A 14,064-nucleotide genomic window follows, 5' to 3' on the forward strand; every position below is an offset into this window, starting at 1 on the left:
GAAATTGAAATATTTGGTGCAAGTCATTGCACTTTTTTGTGACTCAGTTCTCACTCTAAACAAGGGAACTTGTGCCTTTATGAAAGTGCTTTGATCTTCCCATGATAGGCACTGTATCATTTCTCCAATTCTGTGTTAAATAATGACCTCTGAAAATAGACAAGAAGGGCAAGAAGAAGAATAGACAAACAGGGCAAGAAGAAGTACATCAAACAGTCAGAAGCAAGGCAAGTCCCAGGTACCTACCACAATTACTCGTACTAGATGGAAGAAAACCAAACCAGAACTGGTGACCATGACACACTGCAGCTGGTCTTCCATCCATGCAGTGCTGTTCACTGCAAAGCTTTCAGAGATCTTGCCTTTTTCTTGTTGCACATGTCAACATCAGTTCTTTCCACATTTCAGGCTAATCTCTCCCTGGACTACTGCATCCATGTAATACACTAGCACACATTGCACCCCTTGCTGCCTTTGTCATTGTCTTTGGAAGCCTAAATTGCACATACCAATGAACGCCTTCCTTCCTTCTTCACTGTTTTTTCTTTTCTTCAAAGATTAGGCATCACTGCTGGGGATTTTTCTCTGTAGAAGTGATATGAAGAAAATGTTGATTATTTCAACTTTGATTTTCTGGGAGTGGTTAATTTGCTATTTCTGCTGAGGGATTCTATGTATGGATTTGCAGGTAGCTTTTAAAAAAATATTCACTGAATCAGAAATTAGTGTTCATATAGAAGACTATGTGATAACAATTTCTAGTACTCAGAAAATAGGAGACCTAATTTGACACATTTTTAAGGATGCTTAGCTACAGCATAGTTAGAGTATCAAGTATCTGGGACTAGCTCTGTGCTCTATTACTTCTTTCCCATACTTCTGGAGGAAAAAAACCCAAGCTTTTAACAAAGCTGGGAACTTGGTAAGTGGTATTACTTCCCTTCAACTTCTAGTCCAAAGCCTTTTACTGAGAATTTGTGTAAGTGCATTACTAAGTGCACTTAGATGAGAACTAGAGTCACTGTTCTCAGAAAGCATGACTGGTAAATAGGTAACAAGCAACTTTATGCTTTTCTAACTATATAGAAGCAACTGTTTCAATGTACCAGGGAGCTGAATGGAAATTAACAACAACTGTAGACAGCACCGTCTTTCCAGGGGAAGTCTCATCTTACATGGTCTGAAATGGCACCCCACCAACTGTGGTTTTGTTTTTCAATATCAAAAAAATGTAACAACGTAGATATAAGCATAGATTGTTATTATTTTTATTGCTTTTGTTAAAAAGTCAGTGTATGAACTATGGCACTATGCTGTAAAAATGTAACATTACTGAGTGATCTAACAGTATGAGGTCCATTATGACAAGATTTTAAACATGAAGCATAAGCTTCACTGTGGATTTCCAAATAAAAAAAAAACAAACAAATTTAAGAGGTAAATGGATTAATAATAACTGATGTATGTGGAATTTCAATACTAAGTGAATACAAAGTGGACTTGCAAAAACCAAACATATAAAAATCACGTCCTGGGTGAATCTCCACTATAACAAAACACCAGTGCCTATAAACTCAGTGCTTAGCAACTGAAAAAAACTATGGCAATATTCCTAATTCTGAAGTAAACCCAAACAACAGCATATCCATGGGTATTATTGCACAATGTTGCTTTAACTGGCTTGCAAACTACTTTTGCATTAAGAAAAGTGAGACTTACTTTTTTAGATATGTAATCTTATTTGAAAGATGCATTGTAAAATAATGGTGTCTTAATTAGGACTTCTATACCCTTTATGAAACAGTTTAAGCATATCTGACACACCATGAAGCTCTTGAAATGACTCCACTTCTTCAGAAAAAATCTTTCAATTTCTCAGAGGATGGGTGGGCATAGAGTAGCAAAAAAAGGGGAAAAATGACAGTGGACATTACTTTCCCAGCAAAAAATATGTCTTACATCACACAGCAGATCAGAAATAAATAAGACAAAATTTGAGGAGTCTGAAAAGAAATCCTTGAATGATGCTGCAAGAGTCACAGGCTTCACCAAATTAATGTCAGTATATTTTGTTAAGAATAATGCAGTTACTATATACAGTATGTTTATCATATAATGCTAACTAACAATGCACTAAATTAATGGTAGTTAAACAAGAAATACACTACAAACTTAAAAAAAAGGAAGGCAACCCCCAGTTATGCACAGTTACATATGATAATGTCCAGCTCCCTCGAGTTCAATGGATTGACACCTTCAAGCATCAGGAAGCAGTTTTCTGAGGTGTAAACAACATAATTAACAGAACCCAGCCAAGCTGTAGGGGACTTACACCAACAAAAATTTCAAGTCCAATCACAAATCACCTGTAAATGTTACCACTGCATAGCTGCAATGGGGCAGTCATCCATTCAAAGGTTTTACACTGACATATTTCTTCAAAAGACCTTCTAAAGGGTGTGCTATTTAACTTGGTGGTGATCCAGAAACAAACAAAAATGTGACAAATCCAAAGCACTTAGGTTTAGAAGCACTTACTGAAAAATCCATACCGTATTTACAGTGTATTGTGTATGACTGCACACACTAGTAAGTTTCTCCTGTTTACTATTTCTTATGTGCCATCTTACTCTTCACAGTATTTCTACATACTAAGAAGAGAAGAGTCTTTCCCCAGGAAAGCAGCTTCTCTGATATGGAAAGCCACCATGCCCATGTCTTGTTTGCCACAGTAAGGTGTGTACAAGGAACACGACCACATCAAATCCCCAGGGATCATGACAAAATGACTCAGTTCTTCCCTTTGTTTCTTGCTCAGCTTCTCTGCTCCCTTACAACTGTGCAGGTCAGTCAGCATCCAGTTCTTGTTTAGTAAGAAGAGGCTTCCCATCTGTATCATGCATCTTTTTTTGCATCTCTTCCACAGCTTTCAGCAGAGCTGCTCGCTCCTGCTCAAGAGCGAGAATGGACTGCTTCAGTTTGCCTTCATTGGTCAATAAAAGCTCTACTGTAGCTTCAAGGTTTTGGATTTTTCCATTAGCCACCTATCAAAGTAAAAAGATAGGAGGGGAGAAAGGATGGGAAGGGAAAAAAGGTAAATTCATTAATGACTGAAACCATCTTTAAACTATTTTTTGAGATAAATGAATACATATAAAGTACTTAAGAAATTATGAAAAACTAAACTCAGAATATAAAGCAAATCAATGAAATTAGAAAGTTACCCAATCTGCAAATTTTATACCAAAGAACTGCAGGTTAAGATAAACTTCTGTATGGGTCAGTTGGGAGATATTTTTGGCCAGCCACACATGTTGCTTTGCAAAATAAAGACAATTCAATATGTTAGCTGTATCCTCATTTCATGTCAGCATTGAGTCCAATGAATACCAGGTTTGAAGGCAAAGAAGAAGATTTAGAGCAATACGCAAATGGAAAATGCATTGTGAAAATTTTCAAAAATTCTCCTTCAAAAGGCTGCACATACTGGCATTCTACTTCATGGTGAAATAAAGTATTAGGTTATTCAAAGTCATCATGTGAGACCTGTAGGTACTTTGACAACATCAGATATCTGTTTGGAAGTTTCAGCACTGGATAACATTTGGAGATGTGAGTATGGAGTGGTCTTTGCTTTCAGGAAAGTATTTCCCTTTCTGATGAGCCCACTACCCATCATGTAATTATGATGGGTTAAAGAGTTCAGCCTTTGGGGAAAAAATAGTGACAAATAAGGTTGACCCATTGACATTATCTGATGATGCATTTTCCTCCTATCAGAAATGGATCACCTTCCACCCTATGAAACACGGATGAAGTCCACCTCCAAGACAAAGGGATTGCTCCAACACTACAGTGTTAGATAGTTAAGTTCCCTGTGCAGGGAACTTAGCTGCTGACTTGCCAGCGCTCAAGCGGAGACAAGCTTCGTAATAAAGTGCTTAAGGCTGTCAAGTCTATAGGGACAGGAGTGGGTGGAAGGTCACAGTATCACAGAGTGGATAGGGTTGGAAGAGATCACTGGAGACCATCTATTTGCAACCGCCCTGCTCAACCATGGTCCCCTAGAGTATGTCATTCAGGACTGTGTCCTTACTGCTTTTGAATATCTCCAGTGAGGGAGACTCCACAACACCTCTGGGCCACCTGTGCCAGTGCTCAGTCAAGCACATTCTAAAGTTCTCATGTTCAGGTGAAACTTCCTATGCATCAGTTTCTGCCCATTCCCTCTTTTCCTACTGCTCCACAACTCTGAGTGAACCCTGGATCCATCCACTTCACACTTTCTCTTCATATACTGATGACCTGCTCCAGGAGCTCCATGTCTCTCTTGGACTCAGGAGCCCAGAACTTGACACAGCACTCCTGATATGCCTCACCAGGACTGAGTAGAGGGGCAGGATCACCTCCCTCCACCTGCTGGCACTGTTCTTCCTAATACATCCAGGACACCATTGGCCTTCTCGACCACAAGGTTAATGGACATCTTGTTCATCAGGACCTCCAGGTCCTTCTCCACAGAGCTGCTCCCCAGCAGGTTGGTCCCCAGCCTGTGCTGGTGCCTGGGGTTATTCCTCCCCAGCTGCAGGACCCTGCACTTGCCCTTGTTAAATTTCAGAAGTTTTTTCTGTGCCCATCTCTCCAGCCTGCTGAGGCCCTTCTGAAGGGCTGCACAGCACTCTGGGGTATCAGCTGTTCCTCCCACCTTTGTGTCACCAGTGAACTTGCTGAGGAGGCATCTGCCCCCTCATCCAAGTCCTTGATGAATCAGATAAATAATACTGGGCCCAGTATTGAACCTTGTGCAACACAGCTAGTCACAGGCCTCCAACTGGACTCTGTGCCACTGATCACAACCCCTTCAGCCAGTTTTCAATCCACCACACAGTCCACTATCCAGCCCGCACTTCCTGAGCTGAAGATCCTTGATACAGGTATTTATAGGACATCACATCTTCAATATCATCCCAGAAATCCACCTTCCTCTTACTATATTCAACAATTTCCTTGCCCATGTTGCCCAAAGCTTTATGAAAATATCGTGCAGAAGAGTGCCTCTCCTTCTGACTTCTCTAAGGTTCAACCTAGAACCTAAAACAGAATCATATCTCATAGGATCATAATGTACAGCTGAAACAAATTTTTGTTAGGAGGGGCAATCTAAATCTGCATGACTGACTAGCTTTAGTCAGGAAAAAGAACCAATGTCTGAGAAACCTAAACTTCCCTCACCAATTGTCTTACAAAGTTTATGTCTAACAATAATCAAGAGGTTTGAAATGTCTGCTTCTTACTCTTGAAGTCCCTTTCTCCATCAAACTAAATGCACAGTCAAAATTTTATAACAAACACCCTGTTATAAAGCAGCCAGAAAGCTGACTTCTTGCTCAGACAAGCAAAGAATAACCCCTTACAAAGAACAGGTGCACTGCCTCTGAAAAAGCTGCAGACTATATATATTAGAGATTATTATTTCACATAATGTTTAAACAATCTGGATAACAGCTAAAACTTGTAATAGAAAGTATGTCTTTATAAACAATGTATCCTTTCTTTAATGTATCCCTAAATTGTGACATTGCAATTAGTTTACCCATTTTTGGCAGAGTAGTATCCCTGCTGTAATAAAGCAGTGACTGAAAATATAAATATTAAGTTGAAAAAGCATTTTATTTTTAGTTATCTTCTACAGATATGATTTTAATTACAAGAGAAGAGACATGAATTCAAGAAGTTGAATCAACTTTTCACGAACTAAAAGAATATGCTCTAACCACCCCTCTCTCAGAATTTCTTCTGCATGTAAACTTTGAGGGCTAAACTAAATAAAACTTCTAAGTGGCTACATTCTAAATTCACTAGACCAAACACCAATCCCTCCTGTGATGTGGTGTAGGACAGTCTCTTCTGAAAAGGTGTATAAAATAGAAAATTAGAATGTTAATCATATGAAATATAAATTGTACCTGCAGTTCTTCCAGGAGATCAAAGTTTTGTTTGCGCAAGCTGCTGTTTGCCTTCTCTAATTTATCCAGTCTCTGATTGTCATTTAAAGATGAATCTATAAGCTCATCCTGAAGCACATGATATTCAACTTCATAAGCTTGCAACTGTTTGGCAATATCCATTTCAAACACCTGTGGTATATAAAAATATTATTAGGTGCTGTGCAGATCAAAACTATTGCTCTTTCAAAGCTTTAAAATCTATTGATCTAGATCTAGACTCAGATATTCAATCAACGCATACAAAAAAAAGGACTTTTATTTTTTGCATTCACATTTTCTATTGTGGAAATGGCAAGCCTGAGGCAGTAGAGTGCAATACATTGGCATTGGATCTACTTAAAAACTTTGCTACTGATTTGCTGCCTGACTCCAGCAAAACTACTTACAGTGAATGTTTAAAGGGCGTGGACTTTGTAGGGTATTCCCCTTTTCAAATTTAATACATCTCAGTTTGGCATAAACCTTTCTAGAATTAGTTGTCAGTTCAGAAAAAGTGTGGTCCAAATTCACCTGCCATATGTACAAGTGTGAGGCTAAGTAAAATAAAAGCTTTAAATGAAAAACAGTAGACTTTGCTAACTTTATTTATTATTCTATAGTATTTTTACAGACTGAAAGAAAATGAAATTATCTATCCTTACACTACCACACTTAACAAAAACATTATGTAACATCAAAATAGATTTCTATTTTTGTTAACTACAAACCACTGAAACGAATGCTCTGTCTTAGCCATTAAGAAAAACTTTTATTTTAAAAGCAGATAAATAAATTGAGATGCAGAGTGACCCAAAGGAAAAAACCTACTATTTTCTTTTCCTAGGTTTTGGCAAGCATCAGCCTTCAAATTATTCATAACTATGACTTCAATTTCCTCCAGAAGCAGTGAAGAAGGCAGTAAATTAAAAGGACAAGTGTGCCAATCACAGGACATAGAAGAAATAAAAGTTGATTTAAAAATGTATTTGAAAAATAGCCCAAGAAGAGAAATTCCAGGGTCATCCTTTATTTTTAAACCTCTTGTACTTCATTCATTTTGAAAATGAGTCAAATGTCAAATCCCACCTTAAATACCTGTTAAAAGTAACAGGAATATTTGCCTATTTCATTTATCTGCTCTGCCTACAAAACTTTAACTGTTGGTTAAAGAAAAAATCAGTTTATGAAATGTTTCTGTCACATGTCAAATAAAAAATTATCTTGTAGTTAAATAGCAGGAGAAACATATATACTGAGCATGTAAGCACAGAAGGCTGAAATACAATTTTAATTTGGGTTTGATTATACATAGGTAATTTTCATTTTCTGTGAATCTGAGCATCTCTGGAGATGGACATCTCTGGATACCCTGTCGAAATTTCAATAAAACAAGCAGTGCAATTCAGCAGGGCAGAATGTTAGTTCCTCTCCTGACCTCTGCCACTTCTACCCTCTGTGCCCCTGAGGAGGGAGGGAAATCCCTGCTGTCATAACCAGAGTATCAAATCGGAAAGAAGGGAAACATGAGGCAATAAAAAGTTTGATTTGAAATCAAGCTAACTGAGGGCACATTAAGGCATGGAACCAAAGGCCATGCTGCAGAAGGATGAGGAGCATGGGGATTAATCCAGGAGCTGTGTATGGACTGTGGGCAGGTCAAATAGCTGCTTTCTTCAGAGTCAGCCCTGATCAAAGCAGGGAACTGCTCTTCCTTCTACTCACTTCTACCCACCCACTTCCAATTTAGAGCAGTCAGGGCTGCCTAAACAGAGCATCCCTCTCTTCTTCAGCTCAAAGCACACGGTTTTATGCAGGTCACCTAAGCACTGCAAGTCTTTCAGCCTGGCAGGTAACATACAACCCCCTTTGCCCCTTGGAAATTCCTTGTTTTCCTTCCTTTTGCACAGACTTTCTAGCTCTCATCTTCTTCCTTTGACAGTAAGCACTAGGAGCCATTTTTCTGGCCCTAATGTGAGCTGTGTCCCCCAAAAGCTTTGCTGCCAGGCCTCAGAGGGAGCCCCTCACCAGCCCTCTACAGAGCACTGTGCTGCTGCTGCTTTGTCAACCCGTGGGCTCTGATCTCCGGCAGCCCTTGGGGTTTGTCGGCATCTGCAGTTCTGCACAGTACAGCCCCTATGTTCTGCACCACAAAAGGCCTTCAGAAAAAGTGGCTAAAGCCCATCTTCTCTTTGTCAGCTGCAGTTTAGATGTCAAGTGTAAAAAACACTTAGGGTTTTTTAAACAGGCAAGCCTTAATAGAAATAATTTCTGATTTGTTCATATTCCATAATTATCAACTGGAGTATTCTGCTAATTTAGCAATGTTGCATCATTTCCCTTGCCTGCTGTTTAAAAGAATTATATCAAGGATTCCAAGTTTTGCTGTCTAGAGTCACTACTCACTGCAACAGTCTGCACTGCTCCATGTACTCCTGACAGAATTACAAAGGTGCTGTTACATACTGGGCCATCACCATAAAAGCCAGTAGAGACAGAGTTGATGTGGGGAGGCTTCTAATTTCATTAAGTAAGGTTAACATTTGTGAGACTCTTGAAGTAAATTTTTGCTTCTGATATGAAACTTGGAAGGCAAGTTTCTTTGGTGAAAAAAAACTTCACTAAAGGCTTCATAAAGTCACAATAACCAATGGTTAAAATACCATTCAAAGCTACTAAGTCATCTTAGTTTACAAGTCATCTGCTCCCAAAAGTTTTCAACATCTTCCAAACTACAAGGGAGTTCTCAGCGTGAAGTAGTAGCTGTTCTGGTTTTTCTGTTGAGAACTTAACAAGAGCATTCCTTTGCATACCTCTCATGTGTTCAGTTTATTTCATACCTGACTAATGGTCTTTTCCATCTGTACCAAACCCAAGTTGGGGAGAGTGCTTTTAATAAAATCAACAATAGTTTCTAGATTCTCGTGTTGCAGAATCAGGGGCTTGTGGCTTCCCAAAAGGCTTAAAGCTACTTTAAATATAGCCTCTGATCCTTGAAGAAAGAGCATATCTGTGAAAACAAGGAAAAACAGGTTACATTAAGCAAGCACATCTTTTGACAAGAATATCAAAATAATAAATTGTCAAAGGACAACAACTGCTGATAGGAGTGACCTGGAGGTAAGATACACTGTGCTCGACATGTGCTTTTGGCTACGGCTTTAGAAGTTTTATAGGATCAAGATTATTACTGTGAGTAGCACACTTGACTAACACAATCACTTACTAATTTGTTTAGTGAGTTTTCACAAAAAAAAAAAGCAATTCAGGTTTAATCTAAGTCTACAACAAACTAGGTAGTCAAGTTTATCAATGTTGCCACTTTTTATGCATGTAATAGTTTAGTGGACTGTTTTCATGTTTGTAGGAATATAAATTTGAATAGAAATCTAATCCAAATGCTCTTTAAAAATCGTAACACAACAGAGAAAAAACCTATACCTGAAGACATAACTGAAGATCTGAAATTCAGTTTTTCTCTCATGTGGTGGAAAAAGCCACAAAACCACAATAAAGCATTTAGCATATGAGGCTAAATACACACTTTCCAGTAGCCTCAAGTTTCAAGTGCATGTGTTTATTTTTAGTATGTGTCTCAACCACTTCTGTTAATATGCTAATAACAATATTAATAAATACCCTGAAATCTTAGTCACACAGCTTAAGTGTAAATATTGCAGGTGGCCCTGCAATGACAGCACTTGGCATACCAAGCACACTGAAACCACCATATACAGTGACCTTTCAATGTAATGTCTTTCCTTTCCTTTCCTTTCCTTTCCTTTCCTTTCCTTTCCTTTCCTTTCCTTTCCTTTCCTTTCCTTTCCTTTCCTTTCCTTTCCTTTCCTTTCCTTTCCTTTCCTTTCCTTTCCTTTCCTTTCCTTTCCTTTCCTTTCCTTTCCTTTCCTTTCCTTTCCTTTCCTTTCCTTTCCTTTCCTTTCCTTTCCTTTCCTTTCCTTTCCTTTCCTTTCCTTTCCTTTCCTTTCCTTTCCTTTCCTTTCCTTTCCTTTCCTTTCCTTTCCTTTCCTTTCCTTTCCTTTCCTTTCCTTTTTTCCTTTCCTTTCCTTTCCTTTCCTTTCCTTTCCTTTCCTTTCCTTTCCTTTCCTTTCCATGTATTTATAGAGTAAAGAAATAGAAGTCTGCAATAAAGGCATCAGACAAGAAACCCAGTCTGTACAAACAGCATTGCCCTGCACTTGACTTTCCTGCTACTGTCAGAATTTGCTCCTGGTTTCATCAAAGCACGTGCCTTGTTGTAGACAGAAGCATCTAACAAATGAAACAATGGAGGTGATAAAGGAATAGATGAAGGTGATAAAGGAAAAGAAGATACTGTGGGGTTTTTATCATATTTCCTAAATATAAATTAATTTGAAAGGGCTTCTCTCTTCTTCTTTCCCTGCTTTGTATTTGAAGCTTTGAATGCAGCCACAATCAATCACATAAGAAGTAGCACAGTGACACACACACACCAGGGAAAAAAGAAAAAAAAAAAAAAAAAAAAAAGAGTAAAGCAAAGAGATAGAAAAAATCCCACCATGCTGTAAAGGAAACAACTACTAAACTACTAGCAAAACTACCGTTATCTCTGATGTAGTGAAGAACCTAAGAAAGCACTGGCTAACAGCCTGTCTTAGTAAAACCAAATTCCCCTATTGCACTCTTTAGCTTGCAATGTTGAAGCCATAACTCATTTCACTCTCTCTCTCTCCAAGAAAGAAAAGCACAAGTAAAAACTAACCACAAATCTCACACTTCCTTGCCATTTGTCCTAAAAGGGGTGTAACATTTTTCAGCTCTGTGTTGAGCTGAATGTGAACTCCAGTGGCAGAAATGATTAAAAAGTGGTAACAGAGAAGGCATCTGCCTCAATTCTCTTTTGAAACTCAAAAGTATGGGAAAATGATTCATAGGGAAAGCTCTGTATTAGGACAGGAAATACTGAAGAACAGCTAGAAACACTAAGTGAAAAAAGCAGAGCTAAAAAGAATATGTTTTTATGATTCAGCACCTGCCCCATAATGACATGCAGATTAACTCAAGGTGACCTGAAAGTTGTTAATGAATGTCTGTATGACTGAGCTGGTAATACACATCTGAAATCCCTCTCTCATTTAAAACACCAAGGACTTAACAAAGACCTGTTTGTTATCCACTCCCCATGCTTCATATTAAGTGGGCTCCCAGCCAACAACAACAACAACACAGTGAAGGTACCCAAATTAATGTCAGTATGACTGGCAGCCTACAGTATTAAAAGAAAAAAAAGTTTTATCTACAATCTTGAAACAAAATAAACACTATTCTATCAAATCTCCTCTATTAATAAGTAAGCAGAGGTACTAAAGAATGCATCTTTCGGAACACTGTACTTTCATCAGCTCCTGCTCAGGAGAAGTGTTGAAAGCTTGGACAGATAAATGAAAACTTAAAAGGAGTTTTGCTATTTGATTCATAAAACAGTCTAACCCACTTCTTTTACATATTGCTTGTTAGATGCCTGCAAAAAGCACACTCTATGGAAATCCAAAGGAATGGCCAGTAACAATTATATACTTATATAGGAGTGGACTAGTTTCAAATACTAGGGGTTCAGAGATACCATATTAGAAAATGGCAGTGCAATCTCATGTTAGTAACCTATGAATCAGTTACTTCAACATACTTTCCTCCCAAGGGTTCTAATAAGTGAGCAATGAAAATCTGTATATGTATGTTCTGCAAAAGTGTGTGAAGACATAGGTCAAAGATGATTGGATTTTAACTTGTCATGTTGCTACTGACAGCCACTGGCAGAGTGACAGCTCTAACCTTTTTTGTTTAAAGTTGTGTTTCAGAGTCTTTAGTATGGGTGAGGATAAGACTTTACTTTCTAATGTAAGAGAATGTCCAATGTTCCTAGCCTACATAGCTCCAGTAAATACTATTTTAACGAAATTACTAAATACAAAGGAAATACTCAATTTAAGGAAAACACTAAATACAAAACTGCAAGTATTGGTCACATTGAACTTTCTCTCTAAAAAACATCAGAATTTTTAAGAGGCAACAGTTTCTGTCACACACGCTTTTTCTTCTTGACCTAAAATCAGATGTGTGAAGATCATGTATCCGTGCCTTCTATTCTAATGCAAAGTCTTTGTTTTCTAAAAACCTATAAACCTTCAAGGACAGAGAAAATACTAATCTGTGTATTAAGGCAGAAATCCAAATATACTGGATACACAAGGCACTTTTATAATCTCACTAAAGTCAATTGCCCCACTCAAATGTACCTTGTACAATACTATGAAAGATTAAGAATAACAAAAAGATGAGCTGATTATAAACTCAGTATATGACACTTGCATACAGCACTTAATTTGATTCCTACAGATTATTGCTGTCAGCTACACATTTGTTGATGCATATTAACCTGCTTTGCACTCTTCCAGGAAAAAAAAACCATGCTGTTTTCCCTGTATTTGGATGCTCATCATGGGACATATAGTTTTACTCTGTACAGTATCTTTTTCACTGTGAATTTTGCTAGCATTACTTTTAGCATGTCCTTAAACAGAAACTATACAGGATTCTTGTTGGTTCTTCTTGAACTCTATATTCCTGTTTGTGGTAGGGAGGACCATATTGTTTTTAAGTCAGGAAAGTGTCAATATTAATCTGCTAATGAAGAATTTCTTCATTGCATCTTTTAAGTGACTAAAGAAAATTAAACTGGCTTCTCACTAGAAGAGAAGAACTGGGGAGAAAGCTCCAATCCACCCCACTCATTTGGGACAATCCAGTACCACGTAATGAAGTGGAAAAACAAACAGCTGAAAAGGAAACAAAGCATCTTCTTAGACACCAAATAATCTATGAACTATACATCCAGAAGATAGCATCAAGGTAAATTCTTAACTAGAATTTAATTAAAAAAAGAAAGCTTCTGTAGATACTAGAAATAGGCAACAGAAGTCATTTTAGAAACTAAACCCCAGATGATTCCAAACATTTCTGGAACTAAAACTGTCAGGACAAGAAACACTAATTTAAATGTCTTGTATTTCTGCAGAGTAAATGCACGATTACACTGCAAGAGCCATCTCTGTGTGTGTTTTAAAACACAGCCCTCAAGATAATTTTCTGCTGACACTGCTGGAAATGATGATAATGGAGTAAATGGATCTATTTCTTAGATGATGCCTTTGTTACATCTCTTTTCAGCTTGAAAATAACTAATTGTTGGTGTTGAAGTGTCATAATACAATGGTTGCCTTCATGGCATCAAATTTTACATCCTCTCTAAAAGTGGTAACAAGGTGGGAAAAGGTAACAATGAGGATGAAAAGACATTAGGGACTGTCATTTACTTTTCTCCTTTCTCTTCCACTTTTACTGACATACTGCACACTCCATAGGCTGACCTCTGTTGTTTTTCTTCTGTTCACAGTGAGCAAAGTATTTCTCCTGGGTGTCTGAAACTGCTTGGATATGTAATGCTGCTCCTAATACCAAGATTCCATATGTGAGACTTCAGAAAGAACAGAGAGAAGTTTTATGAAGAATTACCAAATACTCTGGATACGAATCCAAGGGGAAACTGGGAGGCAAACATGGTGAGAAACCAGGGAGCAGCATAGAGGCTGGGGCCAATCTCATGTGCCTCTAGGTGGTTATAGAGATCTCGATGGTAGTCATGAAGAAGTCGAGACAATTGGTACATCTGGATCTGCATGGAGTAAGAACAAGAGACTAAAGATCAATGTGTTTTAACAGTCATAATAGCAAAGTCCATGCTTCATACTTATCAGAAACAGAGAAAGGTATTTGTCAATTGATGCTTGGATGAAAATGTGTGGAAACAAGAAATACCTGGAAGCCACCTAAAAGACACAGGATGGGTCACCTGTGAGCCTACAACAGGTTCATTTGCAGGATCATTGTAACCTCATTTGAACAGAACAGAAGTCTTCTTATTTATGGTTTCCATAGTTTCCCCAAAAGTATTTTGATTTGAAAATCATGCATTTAAGATGATGTATTCTTTTCCTGGATTATTCTTCCCTATTTTTAAGAATTCAATTTAAGTTCATGCTTT

General features: G+C 37.9%; 1 protein-coding gene across 8 annotated transcripts in view; it reads right to left on the reverse strand.

Annotated features, from left to right (window-relative positions):
• Window positions 1-1,244: 1,244 nt before the first annotated feature.
• The window catches only part of TBC1D1 (TBC1 domain family member 1), a 98,971-nt gene continuing 86,151 nt past the window's right edge, over window positions 1,245-14,064 (reverse strand). For all 8 annotated transcript variants that reach the window (XM_053940714.1, XM_053940718.1, XM_053940715.1 and 5 more), the window contains 4 exons: window positions 13,536-13,695; window positions 8,825-8,994; window positions 5,967-6,137; window positions 1,245-3,044 (listed from right to left, as the gene is read on the reverse strand). In XM_053940714.1, coding sequence (XP_053796689.1) covers window positions 2,847-3,044; window positions 5,967-6,137; window positions 8,825-8,994; window positions 13,536-13,695 — 699 coding nt within the window. In that variant the 3' untranslated portion in view covers window positions 1,245-2,846. The remainder of the gene's footprint in view (window positions 3,045-5,966; window positions 6,138-8,824; window positions 8,995-13,535; window positions 13,696-14,064) is intronic.

This window comes from Vidua chalybeata, chromosome 4 (genome assembly GCF_026979565.1).
Source record: "Vidua chalybeata isolate OUT-0048 chromosome 4, bVidCha1 merged haplotype, whole genome shotgun sequence".
Lineage (NCBI taxonomy): Eukaryota > Metazoa > Chordata > Aves > Passeriformes > Viduidae > Vidua > Vidua chalybeata.